The sequence below is a fragment of the Cibotium barometz genome, chromosome 14, assembly GCF_041138505.1.
Source record: "Cibotium barometz isolate CiBa-2024 chromosome 14, ASM4113850v1, whole genome shotgun sequence".
In the NCBI taxonomy this organism is placed as follows: domain Eukaryota; kingdom Viridiplantae; phylum Streptophyta; class Polypodiopsida; order Cyatheales; family Cibotiaceae; genus Cibotium; species Cibotium barometz.
The window spans coordinates 54,369,574-54,394,842 of record NC_141059.1 but is presented as its reverse complement, the minus strand read 5'-3'; the positions used below and the strand labels follow the sequence as shown (position 1 = coordinate 54,394,842).

Below are 25,269 nucleotides of genomic sequence, written 5' to 3'. Positions count from 1 at the left end.
CGCTCTCATGATTTCTTGGTGTACATAGCTTGTCCTTTTGGAGCAATGTGAGGCCTTAGTATTGTGCTTAGTTTTCCAAAGTATCTCTAGTATAGCAAACATGTACTCATCCAAGTGCTTCTTTGGCCAAGCAAGAAGCGGCAACAAGAATTGAATGTATGCAATGAGAATGGACTGCACGATATGGAGTCTAACATGTAAAGGCCATGTGGCCAACTTCCAGTATTGCAATTTAGCATTTATTTTTTGCAGAACCCAATCAGCCTGGAGTTTGAACGACGTGTGCCATGCAAATGGGTAACCCAAATGTCTAACCAGCTGATTGGAGGGAACAAGAGCTCCTTGCCACAAGACATTGTGCCAAGCTTGTGGCTTGAGAGGGTAAGCTTGGATTTACGGAAAATTAATTCGTAGTTTTGTAGCTGGACCAAACATAGCCAAGGCATCCATCACTACGTTGAGATCGCGACTCGCGAGGATCATCTTGTGGCATGAAGAAGGAATCATCTGCAAAAGCTTGTGTCACAAAATGCTTGCCAGATGGCAATTGAAGACCATGAAGTGCAGCTTGATGAGTAAGATGATCCATGTATAGAAGTAGAGGATGACCAGGTTTTGGAGCATGAGGTGCAGTAGTGGCCAGTGTTGGACTTGGAGCAGGACATGGAAGACATTGAAGGACCCGTCGGCTGCGTATGATGCTGTCGGCTGCAAGAAAACTGCGACAACATGAAGTTTGGTGGGCGTTGATTTATGGAGAAAGATGCCCAGTCGGCTGGCCGACCAGCAGTTGGCCAGCACTCCAATGGTTCAAGGGCCTATAAATAGGCGTGTTTGCTCCTAGTTATTATCATTCATTCCACTAGGGAGTGGGTCCAGTATTAGGAAGATTTTGGGTGTTTACACCTTTTCAGGAAGGCAGCCCATGGCTGTAGATTTAGAGTACCTTTTTGTACCATATGAATATACTGAATTTCCAACGCTCTCTCTCTCTCTCTCTACTCTCCCTTCTGTCTGCGTTTTTGCATCAGCATGTTCTAAGTGGTGTTTAAGGCTGAAAGAAGACTCTTAGAGCTTCTGCGTGTTACAATGTGTAAGGTTCCCCCCCTTCCACAAACAGGGGAAACACTTAAGATAGTCCGCTAAGTCTTATCTTAGAGAAAATTTCCTACTCATCGACACCTTGACCATACAGAGATTCAAGGATACGATTCATAGGTAAGACCTAGTTCTATCCCGCAGCGTGGTCTTCTAAAATCAAATCACCCATAGGGTAATTGATCACATAAATTGGGTAACTACTAGTCTTGATTCCTAGAGACAACGCTTTTTTCCTCATCCATGCAAGGCACAGCCGTTGGCCTAGTCTTCTAGAATAGAATTGCTCGAGAACCTATTTATCTAACGTAGGGCTTTCACTTAGTATGTTGGAAAGCTACCCGACTAATCGGGTCCACCCGTCCGTAGGATGGTGCCGTCGGGGCATTCCATCCTCCCACTTTCCACCCTACTCACGCGTCAATTTGTTTTCTAATTAATCCTACCACACTGTTTGACATAAACAAACATGTTCCTTAATTAAGGCCCTTTCACAAGGTTTATTAAAACAGCCTTTGCCTTTTTCCACAATACAATAATGCCAAAGATAAGATTTATAAAAACAAAGTTTAAACATGAATCAATTTCATACAAGCCAAACTGGCTCTCTTATTCTTTTCCTTTATACCGCCGATGATCTAGAATTCGGCCTTCCAGCCTCCACATACTGGGCAAAACCCTACGGGACCATACACCTCATCGTCGGCCGCTGGCGAGGACTCAAGCCGGCCTGTCGCCCTCTCAGGCTCCATCGCTCGATCCTCCCGCCCCTCAGAGGGATGTCTGCGCACTAGGGTGGGCTAATTCACCGCACTAGCCTGGGCCCTCAGAACTAGGCAGCATTATCACAATCACTTGCCTCAATCGGCAAACCTCATTCTCCCAATGGTATGAGGGATACCATGGGCCAACTCTGGGCCTTACTAACGTCTCCGCCGTCCGGCTATACAAGCACAAGAACGGGGCAGCGTCAAGGCAGGGAGAAGTTATACATGTACCTTAATTTAACCAAGATAGCAATCCATTTATTCAACTAAACCATAGTACTAGAATCCATGTTACCTTCTCAAGAAAACAATCCTTTTCACAAAGATTTTAGCATTTCAACTTGAGATTGCGATAAGACATTCTTTATTCAGGCATATGCTATTGCTTAAAAGAATACAAACTTTAAATGGTAAATCAATCAAATAGATCACTGTAACAATCAATAGAGAAGCCGGGGCCATACCTCAACCCCTAAGAATGATATATAATTGAAAAACAAAATATGTATATACCTTATAGAAATTTGTCGTTTATCGTTGCCTTTGCTCGTTATTAACAAGAGCTTTAGAATATAGAGTCTTCTAATACCTTCTCTTATGATTGAAATTATATATAAAACTTTATCACAGTCTCTGGCTATAATTATGGCTTCTAAAATAGAGGATGGTTTTACATTCTTGATGAGGTTGTTCAAAGGTAGATTAAGCTTCCAAATGAATCGATGGAGAAGAGTTACCTCATCCATCTTTGGAGCAAATCGGAGAAGTTTAACAAAAGTTTGGTGGTATTCTTTTAGGGTCTTCCTTTCTTGGGTTAGCTCTCCAAAAATTCATTCATTTTATCCTCTCAAAATCCTAGAGGGCAAAACCTTTCACGAAGGTGTACTTTCATGGCATCTCATATAACTGATTTTAGCTCCAGTAGATTGACAACAATGCTTCTAACTTTTTAGCTCCAATGGTTAGATTCACAACAATGCTTCCAACTAATTTGGCATTTCTTACGATTTTTAGACGCAAGCAAGGATGAGCTTGCTTCTTTCATTATATCCATTAAAAGTTCAAAACTATCAAATACTTATCATAGCACCACATTTGAAGGCAGTCAGGATTAATACATTTGAGATCCTATTTTTTTTTAAGAATTACACATCTGGTATCTTGGGATTAACACATCCAAATATTATCAGGATTGACACATCTAAGAGCATGATCCTCTGGGAATTACACATCCGAAGTTAGACTCATGTTTGTCTGAGATGGGTTCAAGATCTTGGATGATCGTCCTAGTGTAAAGTATCCAATGGATGGCATTCACACGTCAACTATTCAAACCTTAATGGAGTTATAATCTTAATAATTTATAATACACAAATTAATGAGATATCTTGAAAATTTCTCTAAACAAAGTTTTGGTCTATCCTTCTAGTCATTTAGTCTCTCACTAGTTTCTTAATTTGATCACCCTATGTTTTCCTCACAAAAGGTTTTCTCCCCAATCTAATTTCTCAAATTTATTGTACAAATATCTTGCGTGTGCACCCCCAAGATACAAGCACAATTTCATAAGATGATTGTCTCAACATGTGAGGATATTCAAATCACTTCTATGGCCAGTAGAGATGATTGATTCGTCCTCATATGATAACCAATCACTTGTTTTAATCCCTTGATAGTTAACCTTTGAAAAACAAATCCTAGGAACTAAGATCGGCTCTGATACCACTTGTAAGGTTCCCCCCCTTCCACAAACAGGGGAAACACTTAAGATAGTCCGCTAAGTCTTATCTTAGAGAAAATTTCCTACTCATCGACACCTTGACCATACAGAGATTCAAGGATACGATTCATAGGTAAGACCTAGTTCTATCCCGCAGCGTGGTCTTCTAAAATCAAATCACCCATAGGGTAATTGATCACATAAATTGGGTAACTACTAGTCTTGATTCCTAGAGACAACGCTTTTTTCCTCATCCATGCAAGGCACAGCCGTTGGCCTAGTCTTCTAGAATAGAATTGCTCGAGAACCTATTTATCTAACGTAGGGCTTTCACTTAGTATGTTGGAAAGCTACCCGACTAATCGGGTCCACCCGTCCGTAGGATGGTGCCGTCGGGGCATTCCATCCTCCCACTTTTCACCCTACTCACGCGTCAATTTGTTTTCTAATTAATCCTACCACACTGTTTGACATAAACAAACATGTTCCTTAATTAAGGCCCTTTCACAAGGTTTATTAAAACAGCCTTTGCCTTTTTCCACAATACAATAATGCCAAAGATAAGATTTATAAAAACAAAGTTTAAACATGAATCAATTTCATACAAGCCAAACTGGCTCTCTTATTCTTTTCCTTTATACCGCCGATGATCTAGAATTCGGCCTTCCAGCCTCCACATGCTGGGCAAAACCCTACGGGACCATACACCTCATCGTCGGCCGCTGGCGAGGACTCAAGCCGGCCTGTCGCCCTCTCAGGCTCCATCGCTCGATCCTCCCGTCCCTCAGAGGGATGTCTGCGCACTAGGGTGGGCTAATTCACCGCACTAGCCTGGGCCCTCAGAACTAGGCAGCATCATCACAATCACTTGCCTCAATCGGCAAACCTCATTCTCCCAATGGTATGAGGGATACCATGGGCCAACTCTGGGCCTTACTAACGTCTCCGCCGTCCGGCTATACAAGCACAAGAACGGGGCAGCGTCAAGGCAGGGAGAAGTTATACCTGTACCTTAATTTAACCAAGATAGCAATCCATTTATTCAACTAAACCATAGTACTAGAATCCATGTTACCTTCTCAAGAAAACAATCCTTTTCACAAAGATTTTAGCATTTCAACTTGAGATTGCGATAAGACATTCTTTATTCAGGCATATGCTATTGCTTAAAAGAATACAAACTTTAAATGGTAAATCAATCAAATAGATCACTGTAACAATCAATAGAGAAGCCGGGGCCATACCTCAACCCCTAAGAATGATATATAATTGAAAAACAAAATATGTATATACCTTATAGAAATTTGTCGTTTATCGTTGCCTTTGCTCGTTATTAACAAGAGCTTTAGAATATAGAGTCTTCTAATACCTTCTCTTATGATTGAAATCATCCAATCATCTCCAGGCTTTATCTCCTCTTACTCATACTGTGACTCTTCTCTCTTTCTAAGATCTATGGCAAAATAACCTTCTCTTACAGGGCTACGGCATACTATTCTTTCTCTAAAAGAAAAGCTATGGAGTTTTGGTCTCTTCCTCCGAAAGACTATAGCAATCTAAGCTTATTTTCTGAGATATTAGATAAGAATGAAGGGATAAATGCATCTCAAACTCTAGGATTACCTTGAGGCTACTTGCTGCCTTCTCACAGTTTTCTCTATGTAGAGACCCTGACAGAAACAGCAAACTATTTTGGCCATAACTCTCTGATAAAAACTCAGAATATAGTCATGTAACCAGTCAAAAGAACGGGAAGGCATCTGGTCTACAAGCCAGCGTGGGCAGAATAGGCAAAAACGTCTGTATATAGCTGCAAACGCACTATCTTTAGAAACGCGTTGTTTTTCCACATTTTTAGTATGCATGGACTCTAAATGTGTAAAAGTACTCGAAATATGACCTCTTATCACCTAAAATCGAAATTCTATTTTTGGAGATACTTATCTCTTAATAGAACTATTCTTATGTTCTTATTTCTTTTAGGATTTTTGGAGCTAATATTTTTATTCTAACACTTTTCTAATGTTTCTAGCCTTATTGTCTCACTCTTTCTAATTACACTCTCTTTTCTTATTGAAATCTATATTAAAAGAGACACATACATACATGGCTTGGGAGGGACGTTACAATCTCCCCCACTTAAAAGATTCGAGATGTCCTCATCTCGCGAGCTGGGGTAGTATCTAAGTAAATCCTCCGGTCTCTTCAAAAGTGGTGTCCCCACTAGGTAAAAATTCTCTTTTATCTAAACATTGTTCTTAAAGAGTCTTTTATTTCATGTGCTTGGCTCGTTTTGTTGTGCCTCCAAAAGGTCTTTATTATTCTAAAATTAATTGGCCTTATTATCCTAATTTCATGCATCATATACCTCTCATATGATATGAACCTTCGAAATCCTTATTCTATACCTCCATGTAATATGGTACTTAATAAATTATCATAGAAAAACGTAAGGAAATCAATCTATTACGTAATCTAACCTATGATAACAATTTCATAATCTTAGTATCGTCTTGTAGAATACCTCTATTCATCATGCACAATACTTCACATGAATCTTGCACCAATCCTCTTCTATTTACTCACAGAAATACTTGTTGAATTCGGTTAACTTTAACCCTACTATCCCTATTTCTTGACCTAATTTTTGCTCTAGCTCATGATTCCTTGTAGCCAAGGGTGGGCTTGACGTTCCTCTTGAATTAGGGGACCTCTTCTTGATTAACATGGAAGGACTCATGTTCTTCTCGACACTTTCTATATATATATATATAAAACTTTATCACAGACTCTGGCTATTATTATGGCTTCTAAAATAGAGGATGGTTTTACATTCTTGATGAGGTTATTCAAAGGTAGATTAAGCTTCCAAATGAATCGATGGAGAAGAGTTACCTCATCCATCTCTGGAGCAAATCGGAGAAGTTTAACAAAAGTTTGGTGGTATTCTTTTAGGGTCTTCCTTTCTTGGGTTAGCTCTCCAAAAATTCATTCATTTTATCCTCTCAAAATCCTAGAGGGCAAAACCTTTCACGAAGGTGTACTTTCATGGCATCTCATATAACTGATTTTAGCTCCAGTAGATTGACAACAATGCTTCTAACTTTTTAGCTCCAATGGTTAGATTCACAACAATGCTTCCAACTAATTTGGCATTTCTTACGATTTTTAGACGCAAGCAAGGATGAGCTTGCTTCTTTCATTATATCCATTAAAAGTTCAAAACTATCAAATACTTATCATAGCACCACATTTGAAGGCAGTCAGGATTAATACATTTGAGATCCTATTTTTTTTTAAGAATTACACATCTGGTATCTTGGGATTAACACATCCAAATATTATCAGGATTGACACATCTAAGAGCATGATCCTCTGGGAATTACACATCCGAAGTTAGACTCATGTTTGTCTGAGATGGGTTCAAGATCTTGGATGATCGTCCTAGTGTAAAGTATCCAATGGATGGCATTCACACGTCAACTATTCAAACCTTAATGGAGTTATAATCTTAATAATTTATAATACACAAATTAATGAGATATCTTGAAAATTTCTCTAAACAAAGTTTTGGTCTATCCTTCTAGTCATTTAGTCTCTCACTAGTTTCTTAATTTGATCACCCTATGTTTTCCTCACAAAAGGTTTTCTCCCCAATCTAATTTCTCAAATTTATTGTACAAATATCTTGCGTGTGCACCCCCAAGATACAAGCACAATTTCATAAGATGATTGTCTCAACATGTGAGGATATTCAAATCACTTCTATGGCCAGTAGAGATGATTGATTCGTCCTCATATGATAACCAATCACTTGTTTTAATCCCTTGATAGTTAACCTTTGAAAAACAAATCCTAGGAACTAAGATCGGCTCTGATACCACTTGTAAGGTTCCCCCCCTTCCACAAACAGGGGAAACACTTAAGATAGTCCGCTAAGTCTTATCTTAGAGAAAATTTCCTACTCATCGACACCTTGACCATACAGAGATTCAAGGATACGATTCATAGGTAAGACCTAGTTCTATCCCGCAGCGTGGTCTTCTAAAATCAAATCACCCATAGGGTAATTGATCACATAAATTGGGTAACTACTAGTCTTGATTCCTAGAGACAACGCTTTTTTCCTCATCCATGCAAGGCACAGCCGTTGGCCTAGTCTTCTAGAATAGAATTGCTCGAGAACCTATTTATCTAACGTAGGGCTTTCACTTAGTATGTTGGAAAGCTACCCGACTAATCGGGTCCACCCGTCCGTAGGATGGTGCCGTCGGGGCATTCCATCCTCCCACTTTCCACCCTACTCACGCGTCAATTTGTTTTCTAATTAATCCTACCACACTGTTTGACATAAACAAACATGTTCCTTAATTAAGGCCCTTTCACAAGGTTTATTAAAACAGCCTTTGCCTTTTTCCACAATACAATAATGCCAAAGATAAGATTTATAAAAACAAAGTTTAAACATGAATCAATTTCATACAAGCCAAACTGGCTCTCTTATTCTTTTCCTTTATACCGCCGATGATCTAGAATTCGGCCTTCCAGCCTCCACATGCTGGGCAAAACCCTACGGGACCATACACCTCATCGTCGGCCGCTGGCGAGGACTCAAGCCGGCCTGTCGCCCTCTCAGGCTCCATCGCTCGATCCTCCCGTCCCTCAGAGGGATGTCTGCGCACTAGGGTGGGCTAATTCACCGCACTAGCCTGGGCCCTCAGAACTAGGCAGCATCATCACAATCACTTGCCTCAATCGGCAAACCTCATTCTCCCAATGGTATGAGGGATACCATGGGCCAACTCTGGGCCTTACTAACGTCTCCGCCGTCCGGCTATACAAGCACAAGAACGGGGCAGCGTCAAGGCAGGGAGAAGTTATACCTGTACCTTAATTTAACCAAGATAGCAATCCATTTATTCAACTAAACCATAGTACTAGAATCCATGTTACCTTCTCAAGAAAACAATCCTTTTCACAAAGATTTTAGCATTTCAACTTGAGATTGCGATAAGACATTCTTTATTCAGGCATATGCTATTGCTTAAAAGAATACAAACTTTAAATGGTAAATCAATCAAATAGATCACTGTAACAATCAATAGAGAAGCCGGGGCCATACCTCAACCCCTAAGAATGATATATAATTGAAAAACAAAATATGTATATACCTTATAGAAATTTGTCGTTTATCGTTGCCTTTGCTCGTTATTAACAAGAGCTTTAGAATATAGAGTCTTCTAATACCTTCTCTTATGATTGAAATCATCCAATCATCTCCAGGCTTTATCTCCTCTTACTCATACTGTGACTCTTCTCTCTTTCTAAGATCTATGGCAAAATAACCTTCTCTTACAGGGCTACGGCATACTATTCTTTCTCTAAAAGAAAAGCTATGGAGTTTTGGTCTCTTCCTCCGAAAGACTATAGCAATCTAAGCTTATTTTCGGAGATATTAGATAAGAATGAAGGGATAAATGCATCTCAAACTCTAGGATTACCTTGAGGCTACTTGCTGCCTTCTCACAGTTTTCTCTATGTAGAGACCCTGACAGAAACAGCAAACTATTTTGGCCATAACTCTCTGATAAAAACTCAGAATATAGTCATGTAACCAGTCAAAAGAACGGGAAGGTATCTGGTCTACAAGCCAGCGTGGGCAGAATAGGCAAAAACGTCTGTATATAGCCGCAAACGCACTATCTTTAGAAACGCGTTGTTTTTCCACATTTTTAGTATGCATGGACTCTAAATGTGTAAAAGTACTCGAAATATGACCTCTTATCACCTAAAATCGAAATTCTATTTTTGGAGATACTTATCTCTTAATAGAACTATTCTTATGTTCTTATTTCTTTTAGGATTTTTGGAGCTAATATTTTTATTCTAACACTTTTCTAATGTTTCTAGCCTTATTGTCTCACTCTTTCTAATTACACTCTCTTTTCTTATTGAAATCTATATTAAAAGAGACACATACATACATGGCTTGGGAGGGACGTTACAATCTCCCCCACTTAAAAGATTCGAGATGTCCTCATCTCGCGAGCTGGGGTAGTATCTAAGTAAATCCTCCGCTCTCTTCAAAAGTGGTGTCCCCACTAGGTAAAAATTCTCTTTTATCTAAACATTGTTCTTAAAGAGTCTTTTATTTCATGTGCTTGGCTCGTTTTGTTGTGCCTCCAAAAGGTCTTTATTATTCTAAAATTAATTGGCCTTATTATCCTAATTTCATGCATCATATACCTCTCATATGATATGAACCTTCGAAATCCTTATTCTATACCTCCATGTAATATGGTACTTAATAAATTATCATAGAAAAACGTAAGGAAATCAATCTATTACGTAATCTAACCTATGATAACAATTTCATAATCTTAGTATCGTCTTGTAGAATACCTCTATTCATCATGCACAATACTTCACATGAATCTTGCACCAATCCTCTTCTATTTACTCACAGAAATACTTGTTGAATTCGGTTAACTTTATCCCTACTATCCCTATTTCTTGACCTAATTTTTGCTCTAGCTCATGATTCCTTGTAGCCAAGGGTGGGCTTGACGTTCCTCTTGAATTAGGGGACCTCTTCTTGATTAACATGGAAGGACTCATGTTCTTCTCGACACTTTCTATATATATATATATAAAACTTTATCACAGTCTCTGGCTATAATTATGGCTTCTAAAATAGAGGATGGTTTTACATTCTTGATGAGGTTATTCAAAGGTAGATTAAGCTTCCAAATGAATCGATGGAGAAGAGTTACCTCATCCATCTCTGGAGCAAATCGGAGAAGTTTAACAAAAGTTTGGTGGTATTCTTTTAGGGTCTTCCTTTCTTGGGTTAGCTCTCCAAAAATTCATTCATTTTATCCTCTCAAAATCCTAGAGGGCAAAACCTTTCACGAAGGTGTACTTTCATGGCATCTCATATAACTGATTTTAGCTCCAGTAGATTGACAACAATGCTTCTAACTTTTTAGCTCCAATGGTTAGATTCACAACAATGCTTCCAACTAATTTGGCATTTCTTACGATTTTTAGACGCAAGCAAGGATGAGCTTGCTTCTTTCATTATATCCATTAAAAGTTCAAAACTATCAAATACTTATCATAGCACCACATTTGAAGGCAGTCAGGATTAATACATTTGAGATCCTATTTTTTTTTAAGAATTACACATCTGGTATCTTGGGATTAACACATCCAAATATTATCAGGATTGACACATCTAAGAGCATGATCCTCTGGGAATTACACATCCGAAGTTAGACTCATGTTTGTCTGAGATGGGTTCAAGATCTTGGATGATCGTCCTAGTGTAAAGTATCCAATGGATGGCATTCACACGTCAACTATTCAAACCTTAATGGAGTTATAATCTTAATAATTTATAATACACAAATTAATGAGATATCTTGAAAATTTCTCTAAACAAAGTTTTGGTCTATCCTTCTAGTCATTTAGTCTCTCACTAGTTTCTTAATTTGATCACCCTATGTTTTCCTCACAAAAGGTTTTCTCCCCAATCTAATTTCTCAAATTTATTGTACAAATATCTTGCGTGTGCACCCCCAAGATACAAGCACAATTTCATAAGATGATTGTCTCAACATGTGAGGATATTCAAATCACTTCTATGGCCAGTAGAGATGATTGATTCGTCCTCATATGATAACCAATCACTTGTTTTAATCCCTTGATAGTTAACCTTTGAAAAACAAATCCTAGGAACTAAGATCGGCTCTGATACCACTTGTAAGGTTCCCCCCCTTCCACAAACAGGGGAAACACTTAAGATAGTCCGCTAAGTCTTATCTTAGAGAAAATTTCCTACTCATCGACACCTTGACCATACAGAGATTCAAGGATACGATTCATAGGTAAGACCTAGTTCTATCCCGCAGCGTGGTCTTCTAAAATCAAATCACCCATAGGGTAATTGATCACATAAATTGGGTAACTACTAGTCTTGATTCCTAGAGACAACGCTTTTTTCCTCATCCATGCAAGGCACAGCCGTTGGCCTAGTCTTCTAGAATAGAATTGCTCGAGAACCTATTTATCTAACGTAGGGCTTTCACTTAGTATGTTGGAAAGCTACCCGACTAATCGGGTCCACCCGTCCGTAGGATGGTGCCGTCGGGGCATTCCATCCTCCCACTTTCCACCCTACTCACGCGTCAATTTGTTTTCTAATTAATCCTACCACACTGTTTGACATAAACAAACATGTTCCTTAATTAAGGCCCTTTCACAAGGTTTATTAAAACAGCCTTTGCCTTTTTCCACAATACAATAATGCCAAAGATAAGATTTATAAAAACAAAGTTTAAACATGAATCAATTTCATACAAGCCAAACTGGCTCTCTTATTCTTTTCCTTTATACCGCCGATGATCTAGAATTCGGCCTTCCAGCCTCCACATGCTGGGCAAAACCCTACGGGACCATACACCTCATCGTCGGCCGCTGGCGAGGACTCAAGCCGGCCTGTCGCCCTCTCAGGCTCCATCGCTCGATCCTCCCGCCCCTCAGAGGGATGTCTGCGCACTAGGGTGGGCTAATTCACCGCACTAGCCTGGGCCCTCAGAACTAGGCAGCATCATCACAATCACTTGCCTCAATCGGCAAACCTCATTCTCCCAATGGTATGAGGGATACCATGGGCCAACTCTGGGCCTTACTAACGTCTCCGCCGTCCGGCTATACAAGCACAAGAACGGGGCAGCGTCAAGGCAGGGAGAAGTTATACCTGTACCTTAATTTAACCAAGATAGCAATCCATTTATTCAACTAAACCATAGTACTAGAATCCATGTTACCTTCTCAAGAAAACAATCCTTTTCACAAAGATTTTAGCATTTCAACTTGAGATTGCGATAAGACATTCTTTATTCAGGCATATGCTATTGCTTAAAAGAATACAAACTTTAAATGGTAAATCAATCAAATAGATCACTGTAACAATCAATAGAGAAGCCGGGGCCATACCTCAACCCCTAAGAATGATATATAATTGAAAAACAAAATATGTATATACCTTATAGAAATTTGTCGTTTATCGTTGCCTTTGCTCGTTATTAACAAGAGCTTTAGAATATAGAGTCTTCTAATACCTTCTCTTATGATTGAAATCATCCAATCATCTCCAGGCTTTATCTCCTCTTACTCATACTGTGACTCTTCTCTCTTTCTAAGATCTATGGCAAAATAACCTTCTCTTACAGGGCTACGGCATACTATTCTTTCTCTAAAAGAAAAGCTATGGAGTTTTGGTCTCTTCCTCCGAAAGACTATAGCAATCTAAGCTTATTTTCTGAGATATTAGATAAGAATGAAGGGATAAATGCATCTCAAACTCTAGGATTACCTTGAGGCTACTTGCTGCCTTCTCACAGTTTTCTCTATGTAGAGACCCTGACAGAAACAGCAAACTGTTTTGGCCATAACTCTCTGATAAAAACTCAGAATATAGTCATGTAACCAGTCAAAAGAACGGGAAGGCATCTGGTCTACAAGCCAGCGTGGGCAGAATAGGCAAAAACGTCTGTATATAGCCGCAAACGCACTATCTTTAGAAACGCGTTGTTTTTCCACATTTTTAGTATGCATGGACTCTAAATGTGTAAAAGTACTCGAAATATGACCTCTTATCACCTAAAATCGAAATTCTATTTTTGGAGATACTTATCTCTTAATAGAACTATTCTTATGTTCTTATTTCTTTTAGGATTTTTGGAGCTAATATTTTTATTCTAACACTTTTCTAATGTTTCTAGCCTTATTGTCTCACTCTTTCTAATTACACTCTCTTTTCTTATTGAAATCTATATTAAAAGAGACACATACATACATGGCTTGGGAGGGACGTTACACAATGAGAGAGCAACTGATCCCTGGCTGCTCGAACTTGTGCATTTGTAGGGCATGTAGTAGCAAAGACATGTGCATAGTCGGACACACATTCATCAACCAGTTGTTGTTTGGAACATGTCCAAGTTTATGTGGAGGTCTTGATGCATTTAATGGTGTCTTTTTGCCGTTCAAAGTGCAAGCTTTTAAAGAAATCCTTGGAAGAGCATCCCTTATCCTTGAATGGCCATTGCCTGGCTTTGACTTGCCATTTTTCTAGCTTACGTCTGTGATTTTCAGCAAGAACATGTTTTGCATTGTATAAATTCTCCTTTTCAAACACCGAAAGATTCCTCGTATAAGCAAGCTCCTCTAGAGCCTGACAAGTTTCTTTTGCATTATGGATCCTCTGTTTTTCTTCATGCATGTACCAGTGAACATAGTCTCTGTCATGTGCACAGAGTGTATCTTCCGTGTGCAGCACGCACACAAGACTAGCTTCGAGGCTTGGGGTAGCTTGGAGCTAGGCAGGCTGATTGGCGAGCTGGGCTAGGGATGGATTGACGGGCGGGTGCCCAAGTGTGGATGCCCGGTGACCGGCCAAAAGCCTATAAAAGGGTGGCCAAGGTCAGTCAGTTAGATAGAGTTATGCGAGAGCTCTTCGGTCAAGAATCTGGATTTAGTGCAGACGTGCACCTGCTTCATGTAGCCGAGGTCGGCAGCAGTCTCGAGGCCCGCGAGGGTAGCTCCGTGACGGGATGGGACGTCACGGGGTAGAGATTGGTTGGTGCATCTTGTTAGTTAGCTCGGTTCTTGCTCAGTGGGGACAGCTAGGTCTTGTGGGTTTTGCCCACGGCAGAGACCCTTGGGGATTTGACAGGGTATAAGAGCGAGCAAGTTGGTAGGTAGAGAAGAAAGAGGTAAGAGTTCGAGATGATTGCTGTTTATTATTCGTTTTGGATGTTTTTCTTTATGTTATCGCTAAGAATCTGAGTAGATAGCGTGATGTGAGAGTGGAAATTGAAAGAGGTTTAGCATGTGCGAAAGGAGAGAGGTTTCATGGCAGTTTTGAGAGGGAGGACGAGAGAATATAGAGTCCCAGACTATGAAGGGAAGCAAGTGGCTGAGGACAGGCTAAATTTTTCCTGTATCCACCTGAAGCATGGCGAAGACCGCTTGCAAGGGTGTGTAGGGCATTTAGTGGCCAGCCGCATGAGAGCCAGCATATGGCTGGTTGGGGCAGCCCACAGACCAGCCGGCAGTTGGCTGGGACAACGTTAGAAAAAGGAAGCCAAGCTTGTCGGCGGGTGGCGAGCAGTTGGGCGGCGAGCTTTTTTTCCTGTTGCAGTCGACAGGTGGCGTTGCTTTTTTAAGCCCCACGTTTAAAAAAAAACCTTAAGTTGCTTTCTGTTTTTTTAAGGACCTTTACATTTTTTTAACAAAAAAAAGTAGCGAAATAAAAAAAAATCGAAACGCATGCACGAGGCTTTTACAAAGAAAAACGCACCACGACGGTGTTGTTTTTTAAACCTGGCTTTTACAACACGCATTCAGCGTGGTTGTAAAAAAAACAAAAAACAAAAACACAGTAAAGCAAAAACAAAAGCTATCCAACGTGAAGTTTTTTATTTAAAAAAAAAAACAAAAAGCTATCGTGGGCTTATATAAAACCAGCGTGGCCTTCTCAGATTCAGCACGGGAGTTCTTTTCGAGTTCTCTTGCCCGTCTTGGATTCGCAGCACCTTGTTTTCTCTCTTCCTTTGGCAGCCAGCTCTCCTTCGCGCTACCTGAATCTTTTGTGAGCGGGTTATTTCTTAGCTTTCGGGAGCTTTTGTTTCTCGAAGACTTAGTTGCTCCTCGACTCTCTTCCGGAATGTCGACTGAGTAATCTGAGATGGAGCCCATTCCCGAACACAAAGACTTGCCGGCTCCTGAGGCTAACTTTTGGGAGTTTAAAGTTACTTTCGAGGCTTTTTCACAGAGCATTAGGCACAGGTTTTCGCGCAGATGCAGACTTTGCAAAATTCCACCTCTTTATTGACCACTACCCTGTTTACTCTTTCGGGCATGGATACCTTGGCGTCTGCTTTAGGTCCCAACATCACTCCGGAGCAGTTTGGGGGCGAGCAAAAGCAGCGTACCCAGGAGATTGTGGACACGTGGCTACATAAGTGGCAAGTCCACTTCCAGTTTCATCTATATGGCGATGACAAAAAGATTCAGTTGGCAACAGGTTTCGGGCAAAGCTTTGCTGTGGTGGAAGGAACTCAAACCTAAATCAATAAACCAGGCACAGTTTGAAGAAGTCTTCAAAGAAAGAGTTCCTCAAGAAGGAGGATGACTATGACATAGTTACTCAGTTTGCCAGTTTGACTATGACCTCATAGAACCTCACTTATGAGGTCTACCTCAAAAAATGTAGAGACTTGCAGATGAAAGCTACGAAGATGGATTCTACTACTCTTTTGGGTTTCTTTGAAGCAGGATTACCCGACTCGTACCGTTTACAGGTAAAGAATAACGAGTGCAAAACTTTGGATGAGGCCATTCACTCTGCACGTATTTATAATGATACGATGGTCTCTTCCAAAACCAAGACCGTAACCGAGCAGGGGAACAAGCACAAAAGAAAGTTCTCCACGTTGATGACTAGCACGATAGAAGGAAAGTCTTTGGACCAACCTTTAAAGAATTCTACTTTGACTCTAGCGAAGAAAAACCGTCTTCTCAAGGCTTTGAAGCTCAAGGAGGAGGGACGTTGCTTCATCTGCGAAGAAAACGGACACATGCGTAACAAGTGCCTGAAGGAGAAGGGTGCTAAGACAAATGCGGGACCCAAGACGAAGGCAACCAACTAGTGGTCTTTGACAGGTACTTCAGTCAATGTGCTTTCTCACCCTAGTTTATGTTTTGATTGTCTGTTCAAAAGGTTTTCGGCTTGCATGATCTTCTCTGAGTTTATGGAGAAGTGAATGGCCATAGAATCCACATTCTTTTGGGCCCCGGAAGCTCACACAACTTTGTCAATTATAAACTTGTGCAGAAATTGGGTCTGGACACGACGCCTAGCTAACATACCTACGAGGTACGCCTACATGTGGGTCGGCAAGTATGGGATTGAAAGGTGGAGAAGCTACCAATCCGGATTCAGGACTACAGAGATATTCTGGAGTGCTATGGTATGCACCTAGAGCATGTAGACTTGCTATTAGGGATTGAGTGGTTTAAGACCCTTAAGGTCCAAATAGATTGGTCTAGTTATTCTTTTTCTTTTGAACATAGAAACACCCAGTTTTGCATTCAAGGTGATTGTATACATTCCTCTCAGGGATCTCTTGTAAATACAGTTGATTTTGGAAACATAATGGATTCTTCTTTGTATATTGCTTTCCAATGTGTCTTGATTCCACTTTCTTTATTTCTCATATCTACTATGGATGTTAATGAATTAAGTGTGTTTGAAAGCAAAGAACTAAAGAAGTAAATTGACTCGTTTCAAGATGTATTTCCTAAGGAGTTGCATCGGGTTTACCACCCGGAAGGGTAGTGAATCATAATATTGATCTAGTCCTTGGTGCTCAACCTATTAGCATTCCGCCTTACATGATGAGCCAGGCTGAGGAAGATGAGTTGACCAAACCTCGCAGATTACTTGAGAATGGGTCAGATCCGTCCAAGTAAATCACCTTGGGGTACACCTGCGTTACACCGGGAACGTGGGGAGTGTCGGGATCTTCACATGTCTCTCGGCCATCTCAAACAGATCTGCCATTGCGGGGATGTACTCTGAAAAGGGTGGGTGGGTGGGAACAAAGAAGAACTAAAACCTGCCAGTGGCTGTCCAGCAAATCAGCCCGCCTTCCTCTTGCACCTTCTCTTCCCAATCAGCCCAAAACAATCCACCAATTAGCCACAAAACAGTCCCCCTCTTGCTCACACAAATCCCAAGACCTATCTAGAGCCTAGGGCTCTGATACCATGTCAGAATACGCAGCGAAGATGATGACCAGATCTAGGAACACAAGAGCAAAAAACGCAGGCAAAAAAACAGCACGAGAGAGAGAGAGAGAGAGAAGTAGGCGTGTAACTCTGCTCTGATATACACAAGAAGATCCTGAATATGATACAAGTGTGGTATGGGGACTGGGGCCCTATTTATATGCCCCCAAATGGGCAGTCGGCCTGCTGAAAAGGGCCTCCACGACTGCATCAACAGTCGGCCAGCATTAGATGAGGCCCACGACTACATACATCCAGTCGGCTAGCATCACAGAGGTCCACGACTGATGTCTGGGCAGTCGGCCAGCTACTGGTCCTCCAGCCGCCTCAAGACTGCCTTCCAAGCCACGAAAAAAATGGAAAAAATAGGAAAAAAATGCGGAGAGTGGGGAAAAATGATAAAACACCTCATAAGGGCAGGCACACCCACAACAAAGGCCTTGGTGTATAAAACTGGATAGGAGATGACTTCTAACAGAAACAACTTCGTTCTTTTCTCGGTTTTGTTGTTTTTCTTTGGAAATTTGTGCGAGAGTACTCTCAGCTCACACTACCGATGACCGACTTGTTGAAAGGTCGTGGACGTAAGTTGAATCAGCCTATCCCTTGGAATAACGATTTGGATATGGCCTTTAGACTTTTGAAAGATAAAGTCAAGGAAGCACCTACCTTAGCACTATCCGATCCTAGTCGGGGCCTTATGTTCTTGAGACTGATGCGAGTGACTATGTGATGGGGGATGCTCTATTCCAAGATGGTAGACCTGTTACTTTCGAGAGTTGAAAGCTGGACGACACTCAATCTCGTTGGCCAATCCTTGAGAAGGAGCTTTACGCTATCATTTACGCTCTCAAGGTTTGGAGGCATTATTATATGGCTCCAAGTTTGTGGTATTGACTGATCATCAATCAAGTACAGTCGTACTATTGCCCGCTCCTCCTCATTACCTTACTAAAGCTTCTGCTCTGCAAGTACATTTGTGCAACCATAACATAACATTTTTCAGTTTTCTACTGCACATTGGAGCTTGCAAATGTGGCTGTGGCCGATGGGAGAAGGACTAATAGGATAAACCCACTCTACATCCATGTGCTTGGTCATTAAGGTCTCCTATGTCTCGGCCTGGCACACACTTAGTGTATGGATACCAGTGGAGCATAGCTGCTTGTGACAAGTCACTAGGGATTGGTGAGTGCTTTGTGTGCCTAAAGCTTTGGAATTCGAATCTGGCGTTGACAAAACATGTTTGGTATCTACTTTCATTGCATAAATGTCATTGGAAATCTGGTATGTATTGCCCATGAAGCTTCTATCTCAAGAAACCATTGATAATACATCTATATTACAAGGGGGATCAACCCTATTGTGTGTGTTATTTGAATTTCAGCATTGCTATCTTGTCTTGGTGTTGTGCCATCTCACATTGTTTATTGGTATTAATAATTTAAGTGTGCCAAGATTGTGCTCAACCCTTACCAGGGGATTTCAATGATTAAATTAAAAGAGCCTGCATAGGTGAAAGTACCAAAACCGAGCAATGCTTGCTTTGGCTTTGATGATACTACGGGATGGACCTTTTTTGATCTAAACTCTTTGCATGATGAGTACAAAGATGAAGTCGGCACGGTTGTGGAGGCAGACTTTGTAAGTGGACCTTGACTGATCATACTTATAAATGGTCCAATAATGGCAAATACTACTAGCAGTTGTTTTCTTGGGCTCACACTAATCTTGGTTGCTCCACAGTATCATGCAAACCAGTTTATACCACTCCCAGATGAGGATATTGTGGAGAAGGTCAAAGGCTACCTTACCACCTGCATTGCAGAATTTGGAGATGCTCAAGTTATCGATTATGCGGTTGTTAGGTTTCCAAAAGCAGTCACTCACTTCTCCCCAGGTCAAGAACTTTGCATTAGCTCCTGATGTTGGTTTAATCTAAATTTTAATTAGTCTTGTAGTTCTTAAACCAAGAATTCTCTGTTAGTCTATGATTTGTCATATCATCTTGACGACTCCAGACATTCTGGTACAACTTTTGCATGGAGTGGCTAAGGGATAAGGTAAATACTCCACAGGTGATGTTAGGTGTCAGTTAATAAAGCAGGTTTTTTAGGAGAGCCTGTGGCTTATATAAGTGAGTGGGTGTGCACATGACTGTGTGTTAAACCAAAAGTGTGTGAGTCTCAATCGAGTCCTGTAAGGCAGATATAGGACTGCGAAACTCCTTGTGGCTGCTGACCCTGGTATGGGACAGGACTGGCAGTCTTCCGTTTGCAATTGGGCTATGATCCTGAGGCCTTGCTCTCAAGTGTATTCCCCCTTTAAATTGGCTCTTACTCTTTTATGGTTGGGGGTGGTCCTTTGCACATGTGTGCATGTGTTAGGTGCTCTGGATGCAGTATTAGGCACATTTCATGTAGTTGTTGGTCGGTTGCATAGAGAGATTGTGTAAGCTGGTGGTCTATCTGGCAAGCAGGGGAAAATCCTGAATGTGTAAAAGCTTAGCCTTGCTGATACTTCCAGATAGAGGGACACACTAAGAGGACTGCTTGAGGAACCCCATGTCTTCTATGGACCTCTCACTTTTTGACTTGGGCACACAACCTTGTAGATGGTTCTCCATAAACCTCCTTGCTGCTCTCACGGTTTTGAACGATGCAAAGATCAAGTGACATGGCCACTCTAGCTTCTCATTCTCTATTAAATCACGAAGGGGGCATGAAGTGTGAACAGGTGATGGCCTCCGCGGGGCCCAAGCAAGGGGAGGGGGTCACCTCACTGGCCGCCTTGCATTGGGCACACTGAAAATGCCAAGCACTAAGGTTTTGGATGGACTTCATAAGGCTGGTTGTCCAAGTGCCAGTGAATGAAAAAGAGAGTGAAACACTGGAAGGAGGGGATTCCCCTCACTGGCCGCCTTGCATTGGGCACACTGAAAATGCCAAGCACTAAGGCTTTGGATGGACTTCATAAGGCTGGTTGTCCAAGTGCTAGTGAATGAAAAAGAGAGTGAAGCAATTGAAAGAACACACACACAAACACCTGAAAATGCTGCCAAACAGTAATACATTTGATAGTCCAAGCTCAATTTTTAGAATTGTGCTCAATATCTGGCTAAAAGGCTGAAACCTGAAAATTCTACAATTCACTTATGAAACAACTCAAAGTACAGCCCAAGTCGAGCGAGAATGTCTGTCATCAGGAGACACTTCTTTGTAACAGATTTACTGCTGCTGCAGGCCTCTCACAAACTGAAGGATGGAGTGTGGACAGCAAGAGGTGAAAGTGCACAAAAAGTATGCTGGAAAGGGGAGACGGGAAGACCTTTTGATAGGGCTCTCAGAGCATGGTTGGCTTGCTCATGACCAGCGGAACCTGCAACTGGGTGCTCGCGACCAGCAGAACCTGCAACTGGGTGCCCTCACCTGCCGGCATTGACCTGGATGCCGCCCACAGTGCCTGCTTGGCTGCTGTACCCTGTCCCGACCTGTCCGTTGGCTGATTGGCTTTCCCATGCTGCCTGGAAGGGTGTGGACATGCTTGCAAAGTGCACATGACCTGGAGGAGCCTGCATACAAGTGTGAATACACTCCAAATTCTTTGACCTTGGGCACCCCACTCCTGACAGCGGTAGCCTGCCTGCATTCCGTGTCTAGACACCTGGAATTTACATATTTTGCAGTTTGAACACTGTTAGGAGAGAGGTGCGCCTCCCACTTGCAGTTCCAAGGCATGTAGGGATCTCAAGGCATCAGACATCTGGCTGCAGGGGGAAGGTGTTTTTTTTTTTTTTGGGAGGGAGGGGTATGTTCCCCTTGATAGCCTCCTTGCAGCAAGCACACAAGGAGTGAGGCTGTTGATTGTCTCCCACCTGCAATTCCGTAACGTGAGGAATCTCAGGGCATCATATGGGTTGAAGGAGTGGAAGAGGGAGGAGCTCCACCAGGGTAGCACCATGTCTGTGCTATCCTCATAGCATAATCCTGGTAGAATCTCCTTGGGCTAGGAAATGAAACTACTATGGGGGCGGTCTTTTTTTCCTTTCTGCCAAAAGCAAGATCCTTCCATCACTAAACACAAACTACACTCTAAAAGAAGACAGACAACCACCCTGAGAAATAGGTAAAGTATTCAATTAAGGGGGGGATCTCCCTCTATGGCTGGCCACTGTAGGAAGAATAATACATTAAGTGGGAGTGGGGAAGAGCCACAGTAATAATGCCAAATGATGTCACTCTGGCATGTTGTCAAGGAAGGGCCAGAGGGCTTCAGATGCACAGAAAAGATGCCCCCCTCTCTTGCACAGCCCTAAAGCACCTTGGAGGTGTTCCCAAGAGTGGGGATGAGGCAGTCCATATAGTCAGATGTACACAGTAGGGGTCACTGAGCCCTTAATGGTCTCGTGACACTGTACTGGCCAAATCTGCCATGCTGCTAGGCTGCTGATCAGCTCTAAGTCAGGATCAGGGGCCATCTTTTGCAACCCTATGAATCATGGATGCTTGGTGAGCTGCCATGATTATCTGGGGTTAAGACATGGAGTGCCAAATCAGTGCCATCCTCATGGTGAATGGCTGGCCTCACCTATATCATGCCATTGCACCCCATCATCCATGTGATGAGGTGATCGTTGTGCCCTAGCTGAAGAGGCCTACGTTACGTCGCCAAAATCGCTGAGCAGCTTAGCAACAATCCCAGAGACAATATTGCTAGGACTGCCATGGTGCTTTGCAATTACAGTGGCCAACTGGTTTGGGCATGGTTTAGAGCCATGTCCCACCACTGCAAGCCCATAATGAGCAGTGCACATAAAAATCTAGGAGATCTTGCAGGGATGGAAACTGTCCCAAATACAGTTGGAGAAGTTAGAGGGGATTTGGAAAAGTTGGGGGATTTGGAAAAGTTAGAGGTGATGGAACTGTCATGCCCTGTGCCTGCTAGTGCTCCTAGGTGCAGAGGATGATGGCTTTTGAACGCAGCATCTGGTGCCCAAAGTTGGTGGAGTGGCCATAAAAGGGGAGATTTGAGAGAGGCTGTTGAGCTATGGGGTCTTGCCAAGGCAAGGCAAAGGTAAGTTTCCCTAAACACAAAGGCGCAAGATAGAGATACAATATCACTTTGTTCGTGAGAAGATTTTGGCTGGTGACATCTTGCTTGTTTATTGTTCGACGGAGGACAATGTGGTGGACCTCTTCACGAAGTCTCTACCTTAGGCAATGCTCGGCAACACTCTAGCTCACTGGGGTTGGTTCCACATCCAGGAGCTCAGAGGGGGTGTTAGCAGTCATCTCTTGTCTGTACGGTGTACCATATTACTCAGTGAGGGCCTTTGTTGTAGGTGTGCCCACCTAGGAGTTCTCTCCATTTTTTCCCCATTTTTCCATGTCTTTTTCCCAATATTTTTGGTCGTGGGGGCCCTCTGTTGCTGGCCGACGACTCCTCTCTTGACCGACTTGGTTTTTTTGCCTTGGCGGACTGTGTATTTGCTGGCCGACTGGCTATTTCCCAGTCGTGGACATGATGTGATGCTGTCGGCTGTTTTTGGGTGGCTAACCAGCACCATAGGGCCTTGCCCCCACACTCCTTTTTGTACCGGATCTTTTTATATAGCAGAGTTTATACAGCAGCTCTCTCTCTACACTTCTGCGTTTTGTTTCTCACAGCACCACATAGTATCCAAGATAGTGGATCAAGATGCCTCTAGGGATCAACCAAAACCCCACATCCCCTGCCCAAGTAGAAGTGGGATTCCTACTTATCCAAAATCACCAGACTTGTTTCAGTCTGTCTTTGCTGTTAAGGCGAAGCAGAAGACCTCAACGGCAGCTGCAAATCTCCTTAGTTTTCCCCATCCCTCCATAGTAGGATGTTGTAGTATCCACAAGCTCTAGGTCAAGGAGCTCCCCAACAGTGTGGATGGGGAGACGTAAACCCTACAGGAAAAATCATACATCTTAGTTATTTGTCCTGCCAATTTAAGTGCTAAATGTCGACACTTTTTATTGGTTGGGAGAAACATCTTTTTGAGCACTACTTGCTCCTCCTTTCAGAACAGTACTCCTCACCATGTGCTAATAGTCATCATCCCAGGCCAACTATGTTGTTGTCCTCGACAGTACAAGTACGAGTTGCCGAGTCGGCTTCTTGATCGCATGGAGCCTTAACATGGAGTATGCTGGGATGTGAGGTGCCATCCATGGCGAATGAAGCGGATAACGGAGTAAGGAGGCGGCCTGTAGTACAGGCCATGCACTTCAATGCCTCTAATTTTTGCCCAGTCGTCATGTTTCAATGGAAGAAAAGATTCATTGCATGAAATTCACCGGTTTATCTGCAAGAGAAGCATTGTGATTAATTAATTATGACAATTTTCTTTGTGCAGGTTCTTACGAGTACCTTATGCGTGGAACAACAAGCTTTCCAAACGTCTTTATGTCAGGGGATTGGATCGTCAATCGTCATGGATCATGGTCTCAGGTTGCATTGCCCTGAGAGCTACTGAGTTTCTTGGTGTTGAAAGACACATCGTTGGTTTTAGTGACTAAATTGCAAGAGCGTAAGGAAGACCTTATATAAAACATCACTCAAACAAGCATGCTTTGCTGCAGGAAAAGGCTTATGTCACGGGCTTGGAGGCTGCCAATCGAGTAGTCGAGTACTTTGGGGAAGGAGATCTAGCTAGGATCATTCCTGTGGAAGCGGATGAACCCCATGTCCAAGAGTTGCGTCGAGTAAATTCATTCGTCAAGGAGTTACAAAGTCAGCTTCCATTTCAAAATTTCTTCATTTAATTGCCAATGTAGTTATCTACTTAATAAGTTGTACTTGGAGTGTATATGAAGAAAGGAGGCTCAACTTGGCTGCCAAACAAGTTGTATGAAGTATTAGCGGACATGCAGATTTCACATTGTGAAGTTTTCGTCCGAGTTGCGGCCAGTTGATATTGTGCTTATTCTTTCTATCTTTAGCGGTGCATTTGCCCTATCAACTACTTATTTGCTGTACTAATTCTTTTTATTTGCTGCTTCCCTTAGTGCTAGGCTTCATTATGGTTGAGTCTGCCCTGCATCTCCGGAGGTTTGACAGAAACTCAGTATGGAGGGCTTTGTTTGAATATATGCTCGTGTGTATGTGTGTGTGTGTGTGTGTGTGAGAGAGAGAGAGAGCATATCTTGATACAGAGTTCTATACCCACTATTGGGCACTGATGAAGTTAGTGGGGATGTCGTAGTATCTAGTCTATACTATGCATAATGGAGTTGATAGTTGTATAGTCTTGTGGGTTGACTACCATGAGTATATAACATGCACGTTCCTAAAAGGTGAATTTGGGCATGTTCTTGGATTCATCTAGGTATATATATATATGATATATTGTTGTTCATGGGTTGTAGTTTTTCACATTGGAAATACCAACAGAAAATCATGAAATGTGTTTCCTCTCTCTCATTCTCTCTCTCTCTCTCTCTCTCTCTCTCTCTCTCAATTTGCAATTTTTATTCTTTAACCATGTCCTTGTTGATAATCTTTCCTACCATGCCCTCAAATAGTTTTTTTACTCTGTTCTTCTAAGCACCTAGCTTGGCCATATTCCATATTTACCCCTTTGTCTTATCTAAAGCTTCCATGTCGGGTAAGGCAGTAGTTGTGTATTGTAAACACAAATAGAAGCGACAATCATGACAATAGCTCCATCATCATAAGAGTGGTGGTTAGCTTTTTGAATGCACTGATTTTTTTAGGGCATTGCAAAAGAGATTAGCAAGATGCTAAAGCTTATGTAGTGTATGAGCAATAAAATCACTATATCTAGCTATCTGC

General features: G+C 41.9%; 1 protein-coding gene across 1 annotated transcript in view; it reads left to right on the top strand.

Annotated features, from left to right (window-relative positions):
* The window catches only part of LOC147632204 (uncharacterized), a 33,024-nt gene extending 8,585 nt beyond the window's left edge, over positions 1 to 24,439 (top strand). The window contains exons 10-13 of the mRNA XM_086808849.1: positions 18,961 to 19,089; positions 19,192 to 19,345; positions 23,831 to 23,925; positions 24,057 to 24,439. Of these exons, the coding sequence (XP_086664975.1) occupies positions 18,961 to 19,089; positions 19,192 to 19,345; positions 23,831 to 23,925; positions 24,057 to 24,239 (561 nt within the window). The 3' untranslated portion in view covers positions 24,240 to 24,439. The remainder of the gene's footprint in view (positions 1 to 18,960; positions 19,090 to 19,191; positions 19,346 to 23,830; positions 23,926 to 24,056) is intronic.
* Positions 24,440 to 25,269: the final 830 nt, after the last annotated feature.